This window comes from Pan troglodytes, chromosome 16 (genome assembly GCF_028858775.2).
Source record: "Pan troglodytes isolate AG18354 chromosome 16, NHGRI_mPanTro3-v2.0_pri, whole genome shotgun sequence".
Taxonomy (NCBI): Eukaryota; Metazoa; Chordata; class Mammalia; order Primates; family Hominidae; genus Pan; species Pan troglodytes.
This window is the reverse complement of record NC_072414.2, coordinates 33,408,017-33,435,319: the sequence shown is the minus strand read 5'-3', so window position 1 is coordinate 33,435,319 and position 27,303 is coordinate 33,408,017. Positions and strand designations below refer to the sequence as shown.

The following is a 27,303-nucleotide window of genomic DNA, read 5'->3' as shown; positions in this document are numbered from 1 at the left end:
CAAGTCTAGGCCCTAAGAGGCATGTGTGTCTTTGCTTGCCCCTTTTATACTTCTGTCATCACCATATAAAAGTGCTCGGGGTTTACTGGCCCAGGGAGGAAGAGAGAGGTAGAACAGACCTGGCTACCACCTATAGCTTGGAGATAATTCTAGCTGAACTCATGCCATCAGGCGGGTGAATTGCAGTTGAACTTCAGATGCATGAGCAGAACAGGGGTTGGTTTGTTACTTCACATTATTGTGGTAAGAGCTAACTGACAGGATTGTTAACATCACAAACTGAGAGACAGTCAGATATCATGTGTCTCCTGATGGAAATACATACCACTACCTAAAAATCAGCCTTCCCCAAGAACAAGCAACAATGACAACAACAGAACAAACCCAAATCTGACCAATTCTGTAGCTCTAACTAACCATTTACAGGAAACCCAAGGGACCAGAAACACATTCAACAACAAAAACGAGATGCAGTCAGCAATGTGAGAAACCAGAAGACAAATGACCCAGTTCCTTCAGCAAATAACGCTGCAAGGCAGGGCAAAGAGATGGGGAAGAAAACATACAGATTAAATGCCTTAAGGGACATATTAACAGATCACAATGTATGGACTTTAAGATCCTGATTCAAGTGGTCTTGTTTTTTAAATTACAAAACAAATAGAAATGTTTTTAAAATCTTGTTTTTTAAATTACAAAACAATAGAAATGTTTTTAAAATCTTGTTTTTTAAATTACAAAACAAATAGAAAAATTTGAACACTGACTAGATATTTGACAAAGAGTTCATTGTTATTTCTAGGTGTAATAATGGTATTATAGTTAGGTTTAAAACAAAAGTACTTATCTTTTAGAGGAACATATTGAAATATTTATGGTTAAAATATAATAATGCTGGTATTTGCTTTAAAATAATCTGATGAAAGGATTATAGATTTAACAAGACTGGCCAAGAGCTGACTGCTGTGGCTGGATGATGGGTTTGTGGATGTTTATACTATTCTGGGTATGTGCTGGAATTTTATATGAGAAAGATATAACAAGAGGGCAAAATGAAAATGGACACCAGGAAGTCAAATCATATAAAGACACAAGTAGCCATTATATTTCCCTCGCTTACCTGTTCTGTTCTTTCGTTTTTCTCGCTCTGCTTTTAGCTCCTCCATGGCTTGAGATTTCTTGTCTAGTTTCTCATCCCGCTTGGAACGCCGTTCCTTGTTGTGGGATGTTACCTAGGAAGGGAAGGATATATAGGATGACCCTTTTTACCAACAGCTGATACGATTCTCTAAACCTACTTAATGCATTTAGTCCTCCAACATCAATCTATATGGGCTGCAAAAACTTAGAGCTTTTATGTAAGGGGAGAGAGCATCCTCTTGTGGACAAAGAGGATAGCGCAGTAAAGTAAGCCCTGTCTAAAACGCCTAATAGCAAGTTCAAGAATTATCCGAATAAACTCTTTCTGGAAGAACACACTACAACACAGCTAATGTTGGGATTACAGGCATAAGCCACTACACTCAGCCCCACATTATCTTTTTTTGTTGTTTTTCTGAGATGGAGTCTCATTTATGATAAATACAGAGATTATTTTCCCAGCTATATTTATACCAAGTAAAGGATGATATACATCTAAGTAAACATCATAAGCATCTGGCTACCTAGGACAGGTTGTTTACCAACTTTTCCTTAAGGGATGCTCACTCACTAGTGGGCTGCTTTTTTTTTTTTAAAACAGAGCCTCGCTCTTCTGCCCAGGCTGGAGGGCCATGGCATGATCTCAGCTCACTGCAACCTCCGCTTCTGAGGTTCAAGCAATTCTTGTGCCTCAGCCCCCCGAGTAGCTGGGATTAAAGGCATAAGCCACCACGCCAGGCTAATTTTTGTATTTTTAGTAGAGACGGGATTTCGCCACGTTGGCCAGGCTGGTCTCAAACTCCTGGCCTTGAGTGATCTGTCCGCCTCGGCCTCTCAAAGTGCTGGGATTACACATGTGAGTCACTGCAGTTGAGGGCTGCTTTTTAAATGCAGACTTCAGTGAAAGCCGGGCACGGTGGCATATGCCTGTAGTCTCAGCAACTCAGGAGGACTGCTTGAGACTAGGAGTTTGAGGCATCAGTGTGTTATGACTGTGCCAGTGAATAGCCACTGTATTCTAGCCTGGGAAACATAATGAGACCAGGGAAAGGAAAGAGGAAGGGAAGGAGGAAGGGAAGGGGGAAGGAGGAAGGGAGGGAAAGAAAAGGGAAAAAGAAAGAAGAAAGAAAAAAAGAAAAGGAAAAAGGAAAGCAAAGGAAAAAGTGCTAAGGAGTTAACAGCACAGCTAATGGTGATATGTCCAGAGATTAATGAAACCATGTCACAAGTCTTATACTAATAAACTTAGGCTGATTAATATAAATCCACCTTTTACACACACACACACACACACACACACTCAAAACAGGTTTATTCTTTGGACAATGAGGAACACTGAATCTCCTACCTGAGATTCTTGAATCTGTGTCAGTTTTTTCTTTTCTTGCTCCTCTTCTTGCTTTTTCTTCTTTTCTTTCTTTTCTTTCTTTTTGGCTGTTTTTAGTTTTTTCTTGATTTCAAATCTGGTTAAAAGATATTTGGTTTTTAAGTAGCAATGAAATGTATATAAAAACTGATTTCTATTAGATAGGAGAAAGGAACTAAGGGAAAGGAGCTAATAGATATTTTGGCTTTCCTGCAAGAAACTCTGGTGTACCTTTTAAGTACATTAAAAATATTTAATATGTTAATTACAACAAAATATAAAATATTTGATAGCATTAAGTTGGAATATGTTTAAAATGAGAGACTATGGGCCAGGCACAGGGGCTCACACCTGTAATCCCAGCATTTTGGGAGGCCGAGGCGGGGGGATCAGGAGATCAAGAGATCGAGACCATCCTGGCCAACATGGTGAAACCCCGTCTCTACTAAAAATACAAAAATTAGCTGGGCATGGTGGCGCACACCTGTAGTCCCAGCTACTTGGGAGTCTGAGGCAGGAGAATCGCTTTAATCCGGGAGGGAGGTTGCAATGAGCCAAGATCGCGCCACTGCACTCCAGCCTAGCGACAGAGCAAGAATCCGTTTCAAAAAAAAAAAAAAAGAGAGAGAGAAAGAGAACATATATAGGGTATTGCTGTACTCATCTGCGCCACTCTAGCCTGGGCGACAGAGTGAGACAGAGTGAGATTCCATCTCAAAAAACAAACAAACAAACAAACAGGCCTGGTGCAGTGGCTCACACCTGTAATCCCAGCACTTTGGGAAACCAAGGTGGACGGATCACGAGGTCAGGAGATTGAGACCATCCTGGCCAAAATGGTGAAACCCCATCTCCACTAAAAATACAAAAATTAGCTGGGCATGGTGGCACGTGCCTGTAATCCCAGCTACTCGGGAGGCTGAGGCAGAAGAATCGCTTGAACCCAGGAGTCGGAGGTTGCAGTGAGTCAAGATCACGCCACTGCACTCCAGCCTGGCGACAGAGTGAGACTCCGTCTTGAAAACAAACAACAACAAAAAACACACAATGAAAGACCATTTCACACCCACCAGGATAGCTCTTATCACAAAAAGGGAGGCCAGCCACGGTGGCTCACACCTGTAATTCCAGTACTTTGGGAGGCCAAGGCAGGAGGATCACTTGAGTCCAGGAGTTGGAGACTAGCCTGGACAACATGGTGAGACCCTGTCTCTACAAAAATTTTAAAAATTGGCTGGACATGGTGGTACATGCTTGTAGTCCCAGCTACTTGGCAGGCTGAGGTGGGAGAACTGCTTGAGCCCAGGAGATTGAGGCTGCAGCCAGCCATGATCATACCACTGAACTCTAGCTAGCCTGGGCGACAGAGTGAGACCCTGTCTCAACAAAAACAAAACAAGGAAAAGACAAGTGTTAAAGTGTTAGTGAAGATGTGGAGAAACTAGTACACTTATTGCCGATGGGAAATCTAAAATGATGCAGCTGCAGTTTCTCAAAAAGTTAGAAAGAGTTACCGTACCAGCCAGCAACTCTACTTTCCAGTATACACTCAAAAGAACTGAAAATAGGTACTCAAATTGTTGTATATAAACGTTCACAGCAGCACCAGTCACAATAGCAAAAAGGAGGAAACACCACAAATATAAATCAACAGATGGACAGATAAACAAAATGTGGTATATACATAAAATGGAATATTACTCAGACATAAAAAGGAGTGAAGTACTAATACAAGCTAAATGGATAAACCTCAAAAACATACTAAGTGAAAGAAGTCAGTCACAAAAGACTACATATTATGATTTCATTTATATAAAATATCCAGGTCGGGCATGGTGGCTAATGCCTGTAATCTAAACATTTTGGGAGGCCAAGGCAGGAGGATTGCTTGAGGCTAGGAGTTCAAGAATAGCCTGGACAACATAGCGAGACCTCTTCTTTAATAAAAGTTTAAAAAATTGGCCAGGTGGTGGCACACGCCTATAGTCCCAGCTACTTGGGAGGCTGAGGTGGGAGGATTGCTTGAACACAGGAGGTCGAGGCTTCAGTGAGCTATAATCATGCCACAGCACTCCAGCCTGGGTGACGGAACGAGACCCTGTCTTGATAACAACAACAATAATAATAAACATATCCAGAATAGGCAAATCTAGAGAGACAGAAAGGAGATTAGTGGTTGCCTAGGGCTGGGAGGCTTATGGGGAAATAGAGGAGTGACAAAATGCTCTAGAATTAATTGTGGTGATGATTGCACAACTCTGTGGACATATAAAAACCATTGAATTATACACTTTAAGTGGGTTATTTTAAACAAAGTTATTTTTTAGAGTTAGTGATAGTTTACATTTACATAATGTTCTTATGTATATAATCTCTCTTGAGGTTTACAACAACCCCCAGGAGGAAGCCGAGGCAGGAAGAGAAAGTGATTTAACTCCGATCACCCCTCCAGCGAGTCTGACTTGACCCTCGACCTTCTGACTGCAATGTCAGTGCCCTTTCTACAACCAGGCTACCTTTTATGCTTCCTGCCCCCATGAATAATCTAACAACTGAAAATGACATCTCACTACTGGTGCTGCTGGCTAGAGAACAGGATGCTAATGGTGCTTACATAAAAAAGACTACAAAGATTAAATGCGATCCATATAAAGAGCTTTTAAAGTAAAAAAGATTCAGGAAATTCCAGAGTTTCCATATTGCACTGCCCTGAAGCTAAACAAACGAACTACAAAAATATCAATTTTCGGATTGGGCCGGGCGCGGCGGCTCACACCTGCAATCCCAGCACTTTGGGAGGTGAGGCAGGTGGGATCACCTGAGGTCAGGAGTTCAAGACCAGCCTGGCCAACATGGTGAAACCCCATCTCTACTTAAAGAAATGCAAAAGCTCAAAAAAAAAAAAAAAGAGAGAAGGACTGTGTGGTAGATAGAGCTCCCTCTCCCCTCTCCCCTCTCCGCTCCCCCCTCCCCCCTCTCCCCTCTCCCCTCTTTCCACGGTCTCCCTCTGATGCCGAGCCGAAGCTGGACGGTACTGCTGCCATCTCAGCTCACTGCAACCTCCCTGCCCGATTCTCCTGCCTCAGCCTGCCGAGTGCCTGCGATTGCAGGCGCGCGCCGCCACGCCTGACTGGTTTTCGTATTTTTTTGGTGGAGACGGGGTTTCGATGTGTCGGCTGGGCTGGTCTCCAGCTCCTAACCGCGAGTGATCCGCCAGCCTCGGCCTCCCGAAGTGCCGGGATTGCAGACGGAGTCTCGTTAACTCAGTGCTCAATGGCGCCCAGGCTGGAGTGCAGTGGCGTGATCTCGGCTCGCTACAACCACCTCCCAGCCGCCTGCCTTGGCCTCCCTAAGCGCCGAGATTGCAGCCTCTGCCTGGCAGCCACCCCGTCTGGGAAGTGAGGAGCGTCTCCGCCTGACCGCCCATCGTCTGGGATGTGAGGAGCCCCTCTGCCTGGCTGCCCAGTCTGGAAAGTGAGGAGCGTCTCTGCCCGGCCGCCATCCCATCTAGGAAGTGAGGAGCGCCTCTTCCCGGCCGCCATCACATCTGGGAAGTGAGGAGCGTCTCCGCCTGACCGCCCATCGTCTGGGATGTGAGGAGCCCCTCTGCCTGGCTGCCCAGTCTGGAAAGTGAGGAGCGTCTCTGCCCGGCCGCCATCACATCTGGGAAGTGAGGAGCGTCTCTGCCCGGCCGCCCATCGTCTGAGATGTGGGGAGCACCTCTGCCCTGCCGCCCCGTCCGGGATGTGAGGAGTGTCTCTGCCCGGCTGCCCTGTCTGAGAAGTGAGGAGACCCTCTGCCTGGCAACCGCCCCGTCTGAGAAGTGAGGAGCCCCTCCGCCTGGCAGCCACCCCGTCTGAGAAGTGAGGAGCGTCCTCCCTCCTCGTCTGGGAGGGAGGTGGGGGGGTCAGCCCCCCGCCCGGCCAGCCGCCCCGTCCGGGAGGTGAGGGGCACCTCTGCCCGGCCGCCCCTACCGGGAAGTGAGGAGCCCCTCTGCCCGGCCAGCCGCCCCGTCCGGGAGGGAGGTGGGGGGGTCAGCCCCCCTCCCAGCCAGCCGCCCCATCCGGGAGGGAGGTGGGGGGGTCAGCCCCCCGCCCGGCCAGCCGCCCCGTCCGGGAGGGAGGTGGGGGGATCAGCCCCCCGCCTGGCCAGCCGCCCCGTCCGGGAGGGAGGTGGGGGGATCAGCCCCCTGCCCGGCCAGCCGCCCTGTCCAGGAGGTGGGGGGGGCGCCTCTGCCCGGCCGCCCCTACTGGGAAGTGAGGAGCCCCTCTGCCCGGCCAGCCGCTCTGTCTGGGAGGGAGGTGGGGGGGTCAGCCCCTGGCCCGGCCAGCCGCCCCGTCCGGGAGGGAGGTGGGGGGGTTAGCCCCCCGCCTGGCCAGCCGCCCCATCCGGGAGGTGAGGGGCGCCTCTGCCCGGCCGCCCCTTCTGGGAAGTGAGGAGCCCCTCTGCCCGGCCAGCCGCCCCGTCCGGGAGGGAGGTGGGGGGGTCAGCCCCCCGCCCGGCCAGCCGCCCCGTCCGGGAGGGAGGTGGGGGGGTCAGCCCCCCGCCCGGCCAGCCGCCCCGTCCGGGAGGGAGGTGGGGGGGTCAGCCCCCCGCCCGGCCAGCCGCCCCGTCCGGGAGGGAGGTGGGGGGGTCAGCCCCCCGCCCGGCCAGCCGCCCCGTCCGGGAGGGAGGTGGGGGGGTCAGCCCCCCGCCCGGCCAGCCGCCCCGTCCGGGAGGGAGGTGGGGGGGTCAGCCCCCCGCCCGGCCAGCCGCCCCGTCCGGGAGGGAGGTGGGGGGGTCAGCCCCCCGCCCGGCCAGCCGCCCTGTCCGGGAGGTGAGGGGCGCCTCTGCCCGGCCGCCCCTACCGGGAAGTGAGGAGCCCCTCTGCCCGGCCAGCCGCCCCCTCCGGGAGGGAGGTGGGGGGGTCAGCCCCCCACCCGGCCAGCCGCCCCGTCCGGGAGGGAGGTGGGGGGGTCAGCCCCCCGCCTGGCCAGCCGCCCCGTCCGGGAGGGAGGTGGGGGGTCAGCCCCCTGCCCGGCCAGCCGCTCCGTCCGGGAGGGAGGTGGGGGGGTCAGCCCCCCGCCCGGCCAGCCGCCCTGTCCGGGAGGTGAGGGGCGCCTCTGCCCGGCCGCCCCTACCGGGAAGTGAGGAGCCCCTCTGCCCGGCCAGCCGCCCCCTCCGGGAGGGAGGTGGGGGGGTCAGCCCCCCGCCGGGCCAGCCGCCCCGTCGGGGAAGTGAGGGGCGCCTCTGCCCAGCCGCCCCTACTGGGAAGTGAGGAGCCCCTCTGCCCGGCCAGCCGCCCCCTCCGGGAGGGAGGTGGGGGGGTCAGCCCCCCGCCGGGCCAGCCGCCCCGTCCGGGAGGTGAGGGGCGCTTCTGCCCGGCCGCCCCTACTGGGAAGTGAGGAGCTCCTCTGCCCGGCCACCACCCCATCTGGGAGGTGTACTCAACAGCTCATTGAGAACGGGCCATGAAGACAATGGCGGTTTTGTGGAATAGAAAGGGGGGAAAGGTGGGGAAAAGATTGAGAAATCGGATGGTTGCCGTGTCTGTGTAGAAAGAGGTAGACATGGGAGACTTTTCATTTTGTTCTGTACTAAGAAAAATTCTTCTGCCTTGGGATCCTGTTGATCTGTGACCTTACCCCCAACCCTGTGCTCTCTGAAACATGTGCTGTATCCACTCAGGGTTGAATGGATTAAGGGCGGTGCAAGATGTGCTTTGTTAAACAGATGCTTGAAGGCAGCATGTTCGTTAAGAGTCATCACCACTCCTTAATCTCAAGTACCCAGGGACACAAACACTGCGGAAGGCCGCAGGGTCCTCTGCCTAGGAAAACCAGAGAACTTTGTTCACTTGTTTATCTGCTGACCTTCCCTCCACTATTGTCCTGTGACCCTGCCAAATCCCCCTCTGCGAGAAACACCCAAGAATGATCAATAAAAAAGAAAAAAAAAAAAAAAAAAAAAAAAAAAAAATATCAATTTTCTATGATGGCTCTGAACCTCTCTGTCTTAATAATCAGCACACTAAACCATTCTTATAGTCACTAAAAAAAGTCACTGAAGCTGGGGGTGGTGGTTCACACCTGTAACCCCAGCATTTTGGGAAGCCGAGGTGGACAAATTGCTTGAGGCCAGGAGTTCAAGACCAGCCTGGGCAACATGGCAAACCCCCTCTCTAAAAAAAAAAAAAAGAAAAAAAAATTACAGGGCCAGGAGAGGTGGCTCACGCCTGTAATCCCAGCACTTTGGAAAGCCGAGGTGGGTGGATCACCTGAGGTCAGGAATTCCAGACCAGCCTGGCCAATATGAAAAATTAGCCAGGCTGGTGGGCGCGGTGGCTCACACCTGTAATCCCAGCACTTTGGGAGGCCAAGGCAGGCAGATCACAAGGTCAAGAGATCAAGACCGTCCTGGCTAACACGGTGAAACCCCATCTCTACTAAAAATACAAAAAATTGGCTGGGTGTGGTGGCGGGCGCCTGTAAACCCAGCTACTTGGGAGGCTGAGGCAGAATAGCATGAACCCGGGAAGCGGAGCTTGCAGTCAGCTGAGGTTGCGCCACTGCACTCCAGCCTGGGGGACAGAGCGAGACTCAGTCTCAAAAAAAAAAAAAAAAGAAAAATTAGCCAGGCCGGGTGTGGTGGCTCACGCCTGTGATCCCAGCACTTTGGGAGGCCAAGGCAGGAGGATCATTTAAGGTCAGGACTTGGAAACCAGCCTGGCCAACATAGTGAAACCCTGTCTCTACTTAAAATACAAAAATTGGCCAGGCACAGTGGCTTACACCTGTAATCCCAGCACTTTGGGAGGCAGAGGCGGGTGGATCATCTGAGGTCAGGAGGTGGAGACCAGCCTGGCCAACATGGTGAAACTCCGTCCCTACTAAAAATACAAAAATTAGCTGGGCGTGGTGGTGGGCGCCTGTAATCCCAGCTACAGGGGAGGCCAAGGCAGGAGAATTGCTTGAACCCGGGAGGCAGAGGTTGCAGTGAGCCGAGATTGTGCCATTGCACTCCAGCCTGGGCAACAAGAGCAAAACTCCATCTCAAAAAAAAAAAAAAAAATTAGCTTGACATAGTGGCGCATGCCTGTAATCCCAGCTACACAGGAGGCTGAGGCAGGAGAATCACTGAACCTGGTAGGCGGAGGTTGCAGTGAGCCAAGATCGTGTCACTGCATTCCACCCTGGGCAACAGAGTGAGACTCCATCTCAAAAAAAAAAAAAAAAAAAGTAAGAAAAAATATTAGCCAGGCATGGTAGCCTACAGCCTGTAGTCCCAGCTACTTGGGAGGCTGAGGTGGGAGGCTGGCTTGAATCCAGGAGGTGGCAATTGTAGTGAGCCGAGTTCACACCACTGCACTCCTGCCTGGACAACAAAGCCAGACTCTGTCTAAAAAAAAAAAAAATTTTTTTTTAAGAAGTCACTGAATCAGTCAACTGTCTCATTCACATAAGGTGAAAAACATAAAAACTAAGTTTGAGACAAGCCACCTATTACCCTTGAGCTACTTTGTGATTTTGTCATAGGACTTATTGGCCTTACACGACAACATCTTACTATGCTTTCCACAGTTCAGATATACAAATTTTAAACCATCTGGTAACTCCAGCACAGTTTATTAAGTCCTATTTGTTCCAATATAGGTAAACTTGGAAGGATTCACACTCAAAACAAATGTTGAAGCCGAGCGCGGTGGCTCACACCTGTAATTCCAGCACTTTGGGAGGCTGAGGCAGGTGGATCACCTGAGGTCAGGAGTTTGAGACCAGCCTGGCCAACATGGTGAAACCCTGTCTCTACTAAAAATACAAAAATTAGCCGGGCATTGTGGCGGGCGTCTGTAATCCCAGCTACTTGGGAGGCTGAGGCAGGAGAATCACTTGAACCCAGGAAGTGGAGGTTGCGGTGAGCCGAGATCGTGCCATTGCACTCCAGCCTGGGCAACAAGAGTGAAAGTCTGTCTCAAAAAAAAAACAAAAAACAAAAATCAAATGTCTATTGCTTGCTGCTGACTGAAAGCCAAACATTCTTCTCTAGGATAACTCAGCATACTTAATATGGTCTCCAGAAGGGACAAACAGAACTCCCAGATGAAAAGGAACTAAGTGCTGCCAAAGAAAATGCTTCTATTCTCCTTTCATAAGATTAAATAGGTAGGATCCTTGTTCTGAGGGCTATTTTATTTCCAAGACAAAAGCCAAGTTTATTTTTACCTTGAAATTCTGTTAGAAGATAAGGAAGAACTACTGCCATATTTAAAACTTTTCCATTTAAAATATGGCAAAAGTTCAAAACATTGAAGCAGCTTCTAAATATTAAAAAGTAATTTAACATTTGACTTTTTAAAAAAATACAAAAACTATGCTAGAGCATAGTCAGATACCTAACTTGTACATAATGAGGAGAAATTCCAAGTCTTGAATCCTGTGAAGACAGGGCTCCAAATATGAATTTTGGAAAATTATTTCAACCTAGGAGCGTGAACAATTTGAAGCCAATTTGTAAAATATAAAGCTTTAAAACACCATTTGTTCATTTAATTTTTACATATCATTTGATGTGTTCCCATATTACTCTCAATCATTACTGTATTCATGTTCTAAAACCAACGCAATCTTATGATTACTTCAATACTTTTTGCTCAGTAGAAATCAAATCATGTACTGATCTTGTTCAAGACAAAAACAATCTCTGTAATTCCCCTCCCTTTTTTTTGACACAGGGTCTCACTCTGTCACCCAGGCTGGAGTGCAGTGGTGCAATCTCAGCTCATTGCAAACTCTACATTCCGGGCTCAAATGATACTCCTGCTGACTCAGCCTCCCAAGTACCTGGGACTACAGGCATGGGCCACCATGCCTGACTATTTTTTGTAGGAGAGAGCATTTTGCCATGTTGCCATGACTGGTCTTGAATTCCTGGAATCAACTGATCCACCCACCTCAGCCTCCCAAAGTGCTGGGATTACAGGTGTGAGCCGCCACACCAGGCCTGTAATTCCCTTTATTTTTTTTTATTTTTTGAGATGGAATCTCCCTCTGTCGCCCAGGCTGGAGTCCAGTGGCATAATCTTGGCTCACTGCAACCTCCGCCTCCTGGGTTCCAGCCATTCTCCTGCCTCAGGATCCCGAATAGCTGGGATTACAGACGCGTACCACCATGCTTGGCTAATTTTTTGTATTTTTAGTAGAGATGGGTTTCACCATGTTGGCCAGGCGAGTCTCGAACTCCTGACCTCAAGTGATCCGCCCGCCTTGGCCTCCCAAAGTGCAGGGATTACCAGTGTGAGCCACCACACTTGGCCTGTAATTCCTTTTATTTATTTATTTTTATTTTTATTTTTTATTGAGACAGAGTCTCGCTCTCACCAAGGCTAGAGTGCAGTGGCGCCATCTCAGCTCACTGCAACCTCCATCTCCTGGGTTGAAGCAATTCTCCTGCCTCGGCCTCCTGAGTAGCTGGGACTACGGGTGCACAACACCACACCAGGCTAATTTTTTTGTATTTTTAGTAGAGATGGGTTTTCACCAAGTTGGCCAGGCTGGTCTAGAACTCCTGATCTCTGGTGATCCGTCCACCTCGGCCTCCCAAAGTATGTAATTCCCTTTAGAATGCTGCCTGTAGTGCGGTGTTACAGAATAGGTAAAATGACAGGAAATGTGAGGCAGGAGAGGGTATGGCCACAGCGTGTTTTATGGTGTCAGAGGGTCCCAGGTTTGAAATCCAGTTCTACCACTTACCAGCTAAATCACCTTGGGCAAGTTTCTTCATTCATTCACTCAACTAGTATTTAGTGCATATCTCTGTGCCAGGTACTGTTCTAGGCACTAAGAATAGAGTGGTGAAAAGGACAAAGTCTCTCCCTTCATGCAGCTTACTCTTTAGTTACCTAATGTCTCTAAGCCTAAGCGTCTACCTCTGTAATATGGTATAACCAACTTCACAGAGCAGTTGTGAAGATTAAATAGTGCACATAAATAATGTCTTATGAATAAAACCTTTTGAATAATGTACATTAGTAAACAAAGCCAGTGGCACCGAGTAAATAATGAATGTGATTGAAATTTAATACATCACTTGCGTCTCATCATGTTAACAGTCAATTCCAAATGCCAGTCTCCATGTGTAGGTCAGGAGTGAAGGACAGAGGAAGTATGAGAAAAGAGATGAACAGAAAAGGTGGGGGCGGGGGGGGATGACAACGAGGACAACCTTACCTTCTTTTCAACACCTCCCTCTTCTCTATGCGATTGAACAGTTCTTGCTCTCTCTCTTTCTCTGTCATCTGTTCCAGACGGGCCCTGTCTTCCTCATCTCCCATGAGGTCTTCTCCATAGCCATCATGGAACTCTTCATCTTCTGAGGAAGAGTCTGAATCTGAACTGGAAGAGGAGCTGTTGCTGTCAGAGTCTGACACTTCACCTGCAACAAAGGCCCAAACACAAGATTACACTATGCTACAGAAGACAGGCCACAAGCGGCTCCACAATGTTGACAACATCACCCTTCTTTCAGCTACAGTAAGAAACCAGTTTGTTATTTTACTTATTTGTTTTTACTTTTTTTTTGAGATGGAGTTTTGCTCTTATTGCCTAGGCTGGAGTGCAGTGGCACAATCTCAGCTCCTCCACCTCCCGGGTTCACGCGATTCTCCTGCCTCAGCCTCCCAAGTAGCAGGGATTACAGGTGTGTGCCACCACACCCAGCTAATTTTGTATTTTTATTGGAGACGGGGTTTCACCATATTGTTCAGGCTGGTCTCGAACTCCTGACCTCAGGTGATCTGCCCACCTCGGCCTCCCAGTGCTGGGATTACAGGCGTGAGCCACTGTGCCTATTTATTTTTACTTTTTAAATAGAATTGGGGTCTCGCTTTGTTGCCAAGGCTGGTCTCGAACTCTTGGGCTCAAGCAATCCTCCTGACTTGGCCTCCCAAAGTGCTGGGATTACAGGCGTAAGCCACCACACCTGGCCCCATCTTATTTATTATTATTATTATTGAGACGGAGTCTCACTCTGCCCCAGGCTGGAGTGCAGTGGTGTGATCTCAGCTCATTGCAACTTCCACCTCCCTGGTTCACAAGCGATTCTCCTGCCTCAGCCTCCTGCGTAGCTGGGACTACAGGTGCACGCCACCAAGTCCAGCTGATTTTTGTATTTTTAGTAGAGATGGGGTTTCACCGTGTTGGCCAGGATGGTCTCGATCTCTCAACCTCATGATCCGCCCACCTTGGCCTCTCAAAGTGCTGGGATTACAGGTGTGAGCCACCATGTCCAGCCTATTTATTTTGTTTGAGACGGAGTTTTTGCTTGTCACCCAGGCTGGAGTGCAGCAGCGCGATCTCGGCTCACTGCCATCTCCACCTCCCGGGTTCAAACAGTTCTCCTGCCTCAGACTCCCGAGTAGCTCAGGCGCTCACCACTACACTCAGCTAATTTTTATATTTTTAGCAGAGATGGGGTTTCACCATGTTGGCCAGGTTGGTCTTGAACTCCTGACCTCAAGTGATCCGCTCGCCTTGGCCTCCCAAAGTGCTGGAATTACAGGCGTGAGCCACTGCGCCTGGCCCCCAGCAGCTCTTTTTTTTTTTTTTTTTTTTTTTGAGACAGAGTCTCTCTCTGTCGCCCAGGCTGGAGTGCAGTGGCACGATCTCGACTCAGCGCAAGCTCCGCCTCTCGGGTTCATGCCATTCTCCTGCCTCAGCCTCCTGAGTAGCTGGGATTATAGGTGCCCACCACCACGCCTGGCTAATTTTTTTGTATTTTTTTAATAGAGATGGGGTTTCACCATGTTAGCCAGGATGGTCTCAATCTCCTGACCTCATGATCCGCCGACCTCAGCCTCCCAAAGTGCTGGGATTACTGGCATGAGCCACCGCGCCCAGCCTTTTTTTTTTTTGAGATGGAGTTTCACTTTTGTTGCCTAGGCTGATCTCAGTCACTGCAACCTCCACCTCTCGGGTTCAAGCAATTCTCCTGCCTCAGCCTCCCAAGTAACAGGGACTACAGGCACATGCCACCACGCCCGGCTAATTTTTCTATTTTTAGTAAAGATGAAAATATGTTGGTCCAGCTGGTCTCGAACTCCTGACCTCAGGTGATCCCCGTCTTGGCCTCCCAAAGTGCTGGGATTACAGGTGTGAGCCGCCGCACCTGGCCTGATTACATGGATAAGTTCTTTAGTGGTGATTTCTGAGATTTTGGTGTATCTATCACCCAAGCAGTGTACACTGTACCCAATATGTACTCTTTTAACCCTCACTCCCTCCCCAAGTCCCCAATGTCCATTATATCATTCTTTTTTTTTTTTGGAGACAGAGTCTCACTCTATTGCCTGATCTCGGCTCACTGCAACCTCCTCTTTAAGCGATTCTTGGGGCTCAGCCTCCTGAGTAGCTGGGACCACAGGAGCACACCACCATGCTTGGCTAATTTTTGTATTTTTAGCAGAGACAGGGTCTCACTGTGTTGGCCAGGCTGGTCTCAAACTCCTGACCTCAAGTGATCACCTGCCTTGGCCTCCCACAGTGCTGGGACTACAGGCGTGAGCCACTACACCTGGCCCCATTATATCATTCTATGCCTTTGCATCCTGATGGCTTAAACACCACTTATACATGAGAACATACTATATTTGGTTTTCCGTTCCTTAGTTACTTCACTTAGAAAAATGGCCTCCAGCTCCATTGAAGTTGCTGCAAAGGCCATTATTTCATTCCGTTTTGTGGCTAATATCCCATGGCATACATACACATTTTCTTTCTTTTTTTTTTGGAGACAGAGTCCCACTCTGTCACCAGGCTGGAGTACAGTGGGGTGATCTCGGCTCACTGCAACCTCCAACTCCCTGGTTCAAGCGATTCTCCTGCCTCAGCCTCCAGAGTATTAGGGATTACAGGTATGCACCACCACGCTGAGCTAATTTTTGTATTTTTAGTAGAGACGGGGTTTCACCATGTTGGCCAGGATGGTCTCAAACTCCTGACCTTGTGATCCGCCTGCCTTGGCCTCCCAAAGTGCTGGGATTACAGGTGTGAGCCACCATGCCCGGCTGGCATACATACACATTTTCTTTATCCACTTGTTGGTGCACTGAATTTTTGAAGAGTATAAGCCCCAAAAAATTGTCTAGTAGAATTCTGTGAGGTGGTGATGAAAATTTTGTCTATCTGAACAGCAGCCACCACATATGGGTATTCACAAACTCAAATGTGGCTAGTGCAACTGAAACACTAAATTTTAAACATGACTTTTTAGTTAATTTAAGTTGAAATAGCAACAGTTATCAAATGTCCACTTCATTTGGTTTGGTTGATTTGTTAAGAAACAATTCAGGTTATGAATTTTTGGCAAGAATACTCCATAAGTGATTGTGTCCTTTTCAATGTATCACATCAGGAAGCCCTAACATCTGTTTGTCCCATTATTTTAATTTGGATTACTTGGTAAAGGTGGTGTCTCCCAGATTTTCCCTTTGTAAAGGCACCTTTTCCTCTTTGTGTAATAGTATGTATAGGGAGAAGGTTTAAGACTATAAAATTTTGTTTTCCAACAAACTCTCACCCAGTGGTTTTAACAATCATTGAGGATTCTTGAGTAAATCAACTTTATCACTATGATTGAAAAGTGGTGATTCTTCTAACCCTATAATTTCTTTTTCATTTATTAGCCGGCATTAAAAAAAAATTTTTTTTATGGCCGGGTGTGGCGGCTCACACCTGTAATCCCAGCACTCTGGGAGGACAAGGCAGGTGGATCACCTGAGGCCAGGAGTTCAAGACCAGCCTGGCCAACATGGTGAAACCCCATTTCTACTAAAAATACAAAAAATTAGCTAAGTGTGCTGGTGAGCATCTGTAATCCCAGCTGCTTGAGGCAGGAGAATCTCTTGAACCCCGGGAGACAGAGGTTGCAGTGAGCCAAGAACGCGCCATTGCACTCCAGCCTGGGCAACAAGAGCGAAACTCTGTCTCGATAATAAATTTAAAAAATAAAAAATAAAAAAACACATTTTAATGAACAATTAAAAATTGATTAGTGAATTTATCATAACAGTAGATCTTAATAGGACAAATGTTGGCATGGAAAAAGTATGTGAGTACAATGAGTATTGAACTAAGCCAGCAATTTAACAGGAACTGCCCTTGACTCAATTTGAGCTAACATTCATAGGCATGTGCTCAAAACCGGGTTAGGCCAATTTTATAAAGTCAGCTTTTATGTAAACATTATTTTTAAAAATGTTTTTAAAATTTTTATAATTTACAGGTTATCATTCTAGTCCTGGAACAAGTTCACTTCTATTTTCTCTTCCAGTGTCCCTGCATTTTTCTTTTTTTTTTTTTCCTACTTTTTTTGTTGTTGTTGAGAAAGGGTCTTGCTCTGTCACTGGAGTGCAGTGGTGTGATCATAGCTCACAGTAACCTCGAAGTCCTGGGCTCAAGCAAGCCTCTCGCCTCAGCCTCCTAAGTAGTTGGGACCTCAGGTGCATACCATAACACCCAGCTAATTTTTAAATTTTTTTGTAGAGATGGGATCTCACTATGTTACCCAGGCTAGTCCTGAACTCCTGGGCTCAAGCGATCCTCCCACCTTGGCCTCCCAAAGTGTTGAGATTACAAATATGAGCCATTGCACCTGGCCCAAGTTCACTTTTCAAACTAGTGTTGAAAAATTCTGGAATTGGCTTCCAGAAAAGGAACATTTTCTACTGAGATTCCCTCCTCAGTCAGACTATGCATAAGCAAGAAAAAAAGGGGAGGGAAAGGCACTCAGGTTATTCAAGACTAATGCAGGAATCCTCGTGGGTTCCAGGGATAGGTTTCAGGGGTCTCACCAACCTTTGGAATTGCATGCATTTTTCTTGCTTCATTCAGATTCTCAAAGCATCCATGACCATGGAAAAAGTTAAGAACCACTGCTCTAAAGAAGAGGTCATGCTGAATGCAAGTACCCCCCTTCCTCCCCACTTCTGCCTTTGCACCTTCAAGCTGACAAGAGTGGGAGTTGACCTTCCAGGTCTAGGCTTCTCAGCTCACCTTCCTCAGGGGCTGAGCTCTCAGCTGAACTGTCTTTGTCTGAACTGCCTGAGGAGGCAGTTTTGTTGGCCTGTTTCTTCATGGTTCCTTTCTTCTCTATTTTTCTGGCTTTTCCTTTCTTCTTATTTTTATTGCTCCCAAATGTCCACTATAAGGAGAAAAGAAAAAGGAAGACTGAAATAGGAATAGGGACTTTATTGGGAAAAGCTGGAAGACTCAAGAGTTAAGAGTCTCTGGCATTCATCTTTGAATCCAAAACAAATACACTTCATATGAAAAAAATACAGATTTTTGAAAAAAAAAATTTTTTTTTTTTTGAAACAGGGTCTCACTCTATTGTCCAGGCTGGAGTGCAGTGGCACAGTCTTGGTTCACTGCAACCTCTGATTCCCAGGCTCAAGCCATCCTCCCACTTTAGCCTCTGGAGTAGTTGGGACTACAGGTGTGCCCCACCACGCCCAGCTAATTTTTGTATTTTTTGTAGAGACGGGGTTTCACTATGTTGCCCAGGCTGGTCTTGAACTCCTGAGCTCAGACAATCCTCCTGTATCGGCCTCCCAAAGTGCTGGGATTACAGACATGAGCCACTGCACCTGGCATAGATTTTTGTTTTTGAGACAAGGTCTCGCTGTGTCACCCAGGCTAGAGTGCAGTGGTGCGATCTCGGGCTCTCAGCAGCCTTGACCTCCCAGGATCAACTTATCCTCCTGCCTCAGCCTCCCAAGTAGTTGGGACCATAGGCGTGTACCACCACACCCAGCTAAGCTGTGTATTTTTTGTAGAGATGGGGTTTCACCACGTTGCCCAGGCTGGTCTTAAACTCCTGAGCTCAAGCAATTCGCCTGCCTTGGCGTCCCAAAGTGCTGGGATTACAGGTGTGAGCCACTGTGCCTGGCCCCAGCCTAGATTTTTGAAAACTTGCTTAAAACTTTAGAACTTCTGGTCTGGAATCTCTTAGAAACAAGAGAAAAGTTGCATAATAAACATATAATTTAATTATTATTTTTTCTTTTTTTTTTCAGACAGGTTCTTGCTATGTTGCCTAGGCTGGCCTTGAACTCCTGAGCTCAAGTGATCCTCTCACCTGAGCCTCCTAAGTAGCTGGAACTACAGGTGCGCATCACTGCACCCAGCTCATGTATGTTTTATTGCCAATAGAAAACAGAAAAGATATCAACTTTATGGCAAGTCAAAAAACACTTCTGATGTTTTATGTGGCAGAGATGGCAGTAATTGTTAATGGCTGATATGTCTGGGTTTCAGTACAGAGAATGGTTTCGTTCTGGGGTGGGTCTCAGGAAGGCAGGGAATGTAACTTGTGCCCAGGAGAAAACTGCAGAAAGCACAGTGAGAAAGGATGAAGGCCATTCTTTGGCATGAATGGCAGCACTGGCACTAACTCCAAAGAGGCAGAAAGTAATGTACATCATTAAATATATGTGCATATACTTTTTAAAACATTGGCATATATTACACAATAACATGACACTTAAACTGGATCAGAAACAGGAAATCCCAGAAATCAAAACATAAGGAACCTGTAATTTGCACTGTCAAACAGGCAGGCAATACAGTTAACTACCCCAAGGCCAAAAAACCATCTTCATCAAGCACTTTAATTATAAGTTGAAAGGCCATACAACCACTTTACAAATTTGCAGACTATTTAGTTACATTAAACCATATCTCCTTTGATATTTTAACTTGCCAACTTAAAATGATTTTAGGTGAAAAATACTTTACTCAGAAACTTTATTCTAATTACCATAAAGAATAATCATCTTTTGATTATCACAGACTGAATATTAAGTCTGGTATTAACATAATATTTCTACATCTAATATCCAACAAAGGCACAAAGTCTTTGTTCCTTCTATAATAGGATGAGAAATTAACCTCCTATTTCACAATAGGTAATAGAAGAAGTAAATTCTTTTGATCTTTTTTTGAGGGGGTGGGGTTGGGTAGAGGTGTAGTTCTGAAGATGTTTCCAACTTAGAAATTTTCCATATGAGCTATTCTTAAGAACAACAGTCAGCTAGTTTACCTTCACAAAACATTGTAAAAGGGTGCTATTTTTAATCTTTTTTTTTTTGTTTTTGAGCCAGGGTCTCGTTTGTCACCCAGGCTGGAGCGCAGGGCAGCAGGATGATAGCTCACTGCAGCCTTGACCTCCCAGGTTCAAGTGATCCTCCTACCTCAGCCTCCTGAGTAGCTGGGACTACAGGTGTGCACCATCATGCCCAGCTAATTTTTAAATTTTTTTGTAGAGACAGGGTCTTGCTATGTCATTAAGGCTGATCTCAGACTCCTAGACTCATACAATCCTCATACAGCCTTGGCCTCCCAAAGTGCTGGGATTACAGGCACAAGCCACCTTGCACAGCCCTAATGCTTCCCTTTTAAGTCTGAGTTTTCAACCATTTCACATTTTAATCATTTCAAGGAAGATAATTTTTTTTTTTTTTTTTGAGACGGAGTCTCACTCTGTCGTCCAGGCTGGAGTGCAGTGGTGCGATCTCGGCTCACTGCAAGCTCCGCCTCCCGGGTTCACGCCATTGTCCTGCCTCAGCCTCCCGAGTAGCTGGGATTACAGGCATATGCCACCATGCCCGGCTAATTTTGTATTTTTAGCAGAGATGGGGTTTCTCCATGTTGGTCAGGCTGGTCTTGAACTCCCAACCTCAGGCTGGACCTTGGACTCCCGACCTGCCTGCCCTGGCCTCCCAAAGTGCTGGGATTACAGGCATGAGCCACCGCACCTGGCCTAAAACTTCTTATATCTTACAGTACTGAGAAGTTGGAGTGCCGCTACTTGTATATTTACTTTGTATTTTATTTCATTTTATTTTTTATTTTTGAGACTGGGTCTTGCTCTGTTGACCAGGCTGGAATGCAGTGACATGACCATAGCTCACTGCAGCCTTGAATTACTGGGCTCAAGAGATTCTCTCATCTCAGCCTCCTGAGCAGCTGAGATTACAGGTGCATGCCACCATACCTGGCTAATTTGTTAACTTTTTGTAGAGAGGAGGTCTCACTATGTTACCAAGGCTAGTCTCAAACTCCTAAGTTCAAACAATTCTCCTGCCTCAGTCTCCCAAATTCTGGGATTACAAGCATGAGCCACTGCGCCCAGCCTGTATTTTATTTTTAATAAAACTTTAAAATATAATTTTAATAATAATAAATGTTCATTATATTAGGCCTTAAAAATATAGAAAAGTTGTTTGCTTTTTGTTTTCTTTTCGTTTTTATGATGAGGTCTCACTATGTTGCCCAGGCTGTACTCAAACTCCTGGGCTCAAGTGATATTCCCGCCTCAACCTCCTGAGTAGCTATTACTAGAGAAACACACCACAGTGCACAACCAGAAAAGTATTTGTAAAGTTGGGGAAAAAAAAAAAATCACCAGGCCGAGTGTGGTGGCTCACACCTATAATCCCAGCACTTTGGGAGGCCAAAGTGGGAGGATCACTTGAACACAGGAGTTGGAGACCAGCCTGTGAAACATAGCAAGACCCCACCTCTATTTAAGGAAATATATTTTTTAATTTAAAAAATCACCTGCTGCCGGCTGGGCAGATCACGAGGTCAGGAGATCGACACCATCCTGGCTAACACGGTGAAACCCCGTCTCTACTAAAAATGCAAAAAAATTAGCCGGGCATGGTGGCGGGCGCCTGTAGTCCCAGCTACTCGGGAGGCTGAGGCAGGACAGTGGTGTGAACCCGGGAGGCGGAGCTTGCAGTGAGCCGAGTTCGTACCACTGCACTCCAGCCTGGGCAACAGAGCGAGACTCTGTCTCAAAAAAAAAAAAAAAAAAAAAAAAAAAAATTCACCTGCCTCCACAACAGGGACAAAAAAATAAAAATAAAATAGGCTGGGCGCAGTGGCTCATGCCTGAAATCCTAGCACTTTGGGAGGCCGAGGCAGGCTGATTGCTTGAGCTCAGGGTTCAAGACTAGCCTGGGCAACATGGTGAAACCCAGTCTTTACAAAAAATACAAAAATTAGCTGGGCATGGTGGCAAACGCTTATAGTCCCAGCTATTCAGGAGGCTAAGGTAGGAGAATGGCTTGAGCCCACGAGGTCCAGGGTGCAGTGAGCCAAGATCACGACACTGAACTCCAGCCTGGGTGACAGAGTGAGAGCTGATCTCAAATGAATAAATTAATTAATTTAATATAATATAAAAATTAATTTTTAAAAAATCATCTCTGCTCACTTCAGCAGCACGTATCTAAAATTAGAATACAGAAAAGATTAGCATGGCCCCTGTGCAAAGATGACATGCAAATTCATGAAATATTCCCTATTTTTTGTTTTGTTTTGTTTTGTTTTTCAAGATGGAGTCTCGCTCTGTCACCCAAGCTGGAGTGCAGTGGCGTGATCTAGGCTCACTGCAACCTCCGCCTCCTGGGTTCAAGGGATTCTCCTGCCTCAGCCTCCCGAGTAGCTGGGAACGTAGTCAACTGCCCCCACACCCAGCTAATTTTTGTATTTTTAGTAGAGACAGGGTTAGTAGAGCCACTATACCCGGGCGAAAATGAGAATTGCTGTGAGTCTGTTCTCTCACCATATTGTTCAGGCTGGTCTCAAACTCCTGACCTCAGGGGGTCTGCCTGCCTCGGCCTCCCAAAGTGCTGAGATTACAGGTGTTAATCACCGTTCCCGGCCAACATTTCCCATTTTTTTAAATTTTATTTTTTTAATCACCTGTATAGCCACCAGTCAATGATAAATGATCACTTTAAAAATCTGGAAGCCAGTCTCAGTATTATTCTTATTTAATTCAGGGAAAGAGACAAAAATAGGTCCCAATAATCTCCCAAAGATTTTTTTTCTCAAGAATAGATCATTTACTCCCATAAACCAGAGATTCCTGAATGCTTTTTTGTCTAAGCACACACTTAAAATATTTGCTCTGTACCTCTTCTCCCAAGAACAGAGTCTAAGCAGAATTGATATGGAAATATCTTAATCCAGCTATTAGTCCAGAGATGGCTCACCCATCCCTGCAAAAATCTTATTCACCTGATTCTGAGACAGAGGGAAAATGAATGATTTCACCAGGATGTAGTAGTAAATGGGATCTAAAGAATAAAGGAAAGAATTAAAGGGATGCTCTTATACTTTCCCCATCCAGAAGGAAGTAGAGGAAATGACCTTGCACTTCTTAATCTGTTTTGAGAACTATGGTTCTACTGAAAGGTAAGCTCTGTTATAACCTTCAAACTGCCCTCAAATGCACCAAACATAAGCCAAGAATGAGAAAATGAGCACCCACTGGTCTGCATCTGAACCAAGTACAGAGGCCAGAGGATCTCCCAATGACCACTGCTCAAAAACCATCTGGGTAAAGGAAAGGATCCATTGTCAGGACTCTTGTACACACTGACATCCTGCTTTCCTAGGTGTACATGTATGCAACCCCACAGAACACCAGAAAAGTATTTTGTAAATATGCAATGAAGAAAACTTAAAAAGAGACTGGATGGAATATGTTTTCTTCCCAATAACAGAGATCGGCAGTTTGACTCTCACTGATGTAACAGGTATTTTAATGGGCAACAATTACCTAGTGAAACAAGGAAGGTGAGTACTATATTCCCCCTTGTCACGCTGAGTGTGTATAGAATGTTATAAGCAGGTCCCCATTCTGTGAAGCAGCTATCCTTCTGGGCACGCAACTGAAAGATGGGAAGAAACACAAGGCGGGGACTGGTTGCTCTGGAATGGGGTGGCATTGAGATGCTGAGTATTTTGAGCATGATGAAGGCAGGAAAGTAAAGAAACTTCAAGATTTCAGAGAGCAAATTATCTCTAATGAGCAAGGAATACCCATATTCCTAGGTCTCAGGACCCAGCATAGAAACCATTCCAACCCAGTGACTCTGAACTGAATTTACAAGTGAAATAAAATACCTTTCAGTAAGTAAGGTTCAAGAATAACAGCTGGGGCTGGGCGTGGTGACTCATGCCTGTAATCCCAACATTTTGTGAGACTGAGGCAGGTGGATCACTTGAGGTCAGGAGTTCAAGACCAGCCTGGCCAACATGGTGAAACCCTGACTCTACTAAAAATACAAAAATTAGCCAGGCCTGGTGGCGGGCGCCTATAATCCCAGTTACTCAGGAGGCCAAGGGAGGAGAATTGCTTGAACCTGGGAGGTGGAGGTTGCAGTGAGCCAAGATCATGCCATTGCACCCCAGCCTGGGTGACAGAGGGAGACTCCGTCTAAAAAAAATAATAATAATAACAGCTGGGCTAGTGACAAAGTACACTGGGATTAGGGTCTAAAGAACTGGGATAGAGCCCAAGCCTCTAACCAGAGAGTATCTCCTTATCTGTAAAGTAGGAATAATAACACTGCCTTGACCACCTACCAGGGTAGTGTGAGACTAAAAGGAGAGAGAATAAGAAAAGTTTTAGAGCACACTAGAAACCAGGAAGTTCTACATACATGTGAGGTACTATTTTATGAAAATAAAGTAATTTTTTTTTTTTTTGAGACGGAGTCTTGCTCTGTTGCCCAGGCAGTGGCACAATCTCGGCTCACTGCAACCTCCACCTCCTGGGTTCAAGCGATTCTCCTGCCTCAGCCTCCTGAGTAGCTGGGACTACAGGCGTGCGCCACCACGCCTGGCTAATTTTTTGTATTTTTAGTAGAAAAGGGGTTTCACTGTGTTAGTCAGGATGGTCTCGATCTCCTGACCTCGTGATCCGCCCCCCTCAACCTCCCAAAGTGTTGGGATTACAGGCCTAAGACACCGCACCCGGCCAAAAATGAGAATTTCTGTGAGTCTGTTCTCTCATCTGTGGGGAAAAAAAAGTTCAGATGATCTCTAAGACCCTGTAACATTGTAGGTTTCCATATGAACTGAATGTTATTCTGAGTCAAACTAATCATAAGAAAAGTTCTATAGTCATTATTCTAGATACTGACAATGGCCACAAAAAAGATGTGTTTGAGAGGGCACGGTTCCTGATTTAGGTGTTTTTTTCTGAAAATAAAAAAAGAGTCAGAGGAAGCTGGGTGTGGTGGCTCACACCTGTGCTGGGATCAGCACTCTGGGAGGCCGAGGCAGACAGATCACTTGAGGCCAGGAGTTCGAAACCAGCCTGGCCAACATAGTGAAACCCCGTCTCTACTAAAAATACAAAAAAATTAGCTGGGCGTGGTAGCATGTGCCTGTAATCCCAGCTACTTGGAAGACTGAAGTACAAGAATTGCCTGAACCCAGGAGGCAGATGTTACAGTGGGCGGAGATTGAGCCACCACACTCCAGACCTCTTGATAGAGCAAGACTCTGTTTCCAAAAAAAAAAAAAAAAAAAAATGGGGTCAGGAGTTGAAGAGTAAATGCAATTTTTTTTAATCCCAAGTGACAGGAGGCAGTAAATGCAATTTAATGTCAGCCTGAAGACATGAAGAATACCTTAGCTTTCTTAGCTTTCTTTTCCTTTCTACTGTGTAATCAGATAAAGTACAAAAGACACTATTGTATTTAATCATCAAGCAATCACATACATTTAACTGGAAAGCATAGAGAATCCTTGCACTCAATCACAAAAACTTGCAGTCTAGTTATGAAGACAAAAGCACAAACAAAACAGAAGTGATACCAAAAAATGAACAATATAATTAATACTACATTACACTGTTAGGTTGGGAGTGTCGGAATTTCTTGAAAATACATTTGAGCAATTAACTAGTCCATGAAAATCACCTTATTCCAAATTCTTGCCATGAGATCTTAATGGTGTCTAGAAAGATAAGGTGTTACTGTCTATTTGTCTGCACAGTTAAGAGCCAATATGTAAAACATAAAGCTCATGAGGCCGGGCGCAGTGGCTCACGCCTGTAATCCCAGCACTTTGGGAGGCTGAGGCGGGCGGATCACGAGATCAGGAGATCAAGACCATCCTGGCTAACACAGAGAAACCCCGTCTCTACTAAAAATACAAAAAAAAATTAGCTGGGCATTGGTGGTGGGCGCCTGTAGTCCCAGCTACTGGGGAGGCTGAGGCAGGAGAATGGCGTGAATCCGGGAGGTGGAGCTTGGAGTGAGCCAAGATCGTGCCACTGCACTCCAGCCTGGGCGACAGACCGAGACTCCGTCTCAAAAAAATAAATAAATAAATAAAATAAAATAAAAATAAAGCTCATGAGCAATCTAAACAGCTGTCACTAAGTTCAAGTACTAAAGCGCGGTATTCCAGCCTAAACTCTATGGCATTCCCTGGCTTCCTGACCCCACGACAGAAAATATGCAGTAAGTTGGAAGTGTTATAGAAGACATTACCAAGAAAAGAGCACAATGGTCACTTCTTACCAATATAACAGAGGAAAAAGGAAGCTGTATAAAGCAGTACCACATAGCTGGATATTTTGGAAGACATTTTTTCACAGTACAAGAACTGTTATTCGTAATCATGGCTTTAAATCAACAGAAAAACTACTACATATAATATCTAACGGGCCGACCGCGATGGTCACGCCTGTAATCCTAGCACTTTGGGAGCCCGAGGCAGGCGGATCACCTGAGCTCAGGAGTTCAACACCAGCCTGGGTAACACGGTGAAACCCCATCTCTATTAAAAGTACAAAAAGTTAGCCGGGCGTGGTGGCAGACGCCTGTAATCCCAGCTACTCGAGAGGCTGAGGCAGGAGAATCTCTTGAACCCAGGAGGCGGAGGTTGCAGTGAGCTGAGATTGCACCACTGCACTCCAGCCTGGATGACAGAGCAAGACTCTGGCTCAAAAAAAAAAAAAAATCTAGCAAGTATTTTTCTTTTTTCTTTTGAGACAGAGTCTCACTCTGTTGCCCAGGTTGGAGTGCAGTGGCATGATTACAGCTCACTGCACCCTTGACCTCCTGAGGTTAGGTGATCCTCCCACCTCAGCCTCCTGAGTAGCTGGGGTAACAGATGCACACCACCACACCTGACTAATTTTTGTATTAAAAAAAATTTTTTTTTAATTTTTCTTTTTCTTTTTTTTTTTTTTGAGATGGAGTCTCGCTCTGTCGCCCAGGCTGGAGTGCAGTGGTGCAATCTCGGCTCACTGCAAGCTCTGCCCCCCGGGTTCACGCCATTCTCCTGCCTCAGCCTCCAGAGTAGCTGGGACTACAGGTGCCCGCCACCACGCCCAGCTAATTTTTTTGTATTTTTAGTAGAGACAGGGTTTCACCATGTTAGCCAGGATGGTCTCAAGCTCCAGACCTTGTAATCTGCCTGTCTCGGCCTCCCAAAGTGCTGAGATTACAGGCGTGAGCCACTGCACCCGGCCCAATTTTTCTATTATTGCACCTCTAGCTACAATAATTTTTGTATTTTTAGTAGAGATGGGGTTTTGCCATATTGCCCAGGCTGGTCCCGAACTTCCCAGCTTAAGCAATCCTCCCACCTTGGCCTCCCAAATTGCTGACTATAGGTGTGAGCCACCACACCCTGCTGGCCATTTTTTTTTTAACCCCAACTCATGATTGAATGGCTGCTAGCTCCCCTCCTTTTCACCTTGTTATTTTCCCTTCCAATCACTCTTGTTTGAACCTTTGATGCTTCTTCTCTGATCAAATGCTTTCAAGGAGAGGAAGTGACAGCATCAAAGTGCCACACCACAGCATTCTGACCTTGACCTTGGCCAATGTAAATCTTACAAACAGCCTTGCTTCTTAGTTTTACATGTGCCTCCAGATATCGAGAATAATTCAATCACTAAAAATAATAGGACAAGTATATACTCTGTCATTAAATGTTGGTGGT

The 27,303-nt window shown here is 46.5% G+C and overlaps 1 protein-coding gene and 1 non-coding gene across 2 annotated transcripts in view; one reads left to right on the top strand and one right to left on the bottom strand.

The window, feature by feature from the left end:
* RTF1 (RTF1 homolog, Paf1/RNA polymerase II complex component) overlaps nucleotides 1–27,303 on the bottom strand; it is a 70,844-nt gene that overhangs the window by 15,377 nt on the left and 28,164 nt on the right. The window contains exons 3-6 of the mRNA XM_001142072.8: nucleotides 17,533–17,680; nucleotides 12,712–12,916; nucleotides 2,489–2,603; nucleotides 1,121–1,232 (exon numbers count right to left, since the gene is read on the bottom strand). Of these exons, the coding sequence (XP_001142072.1) occupies nucleotides 1,121–1,232; nucleotides 2,489–2,603; nucleotides 12,712–12,916; nucleotides 17,533–17,680 (580 nt within the window). The remainder of the gene's footprint in view (nucleotides 1–1,120; nucleotides 1,233–2,488; nucleotides 2,604–12,711; nucleotides 12,917–17,532; nucleotides 17,681–27,303) is intronic.
* On the top strand, nucleotides 21,754–21,855 carry LOC112205825 (U6 spliceosomal RNA). The gene has a single exon (XR_002939908.2). It is a non-coding gene; the product is annotated as a U6 spliceosomal RNA (small nuclear RNA).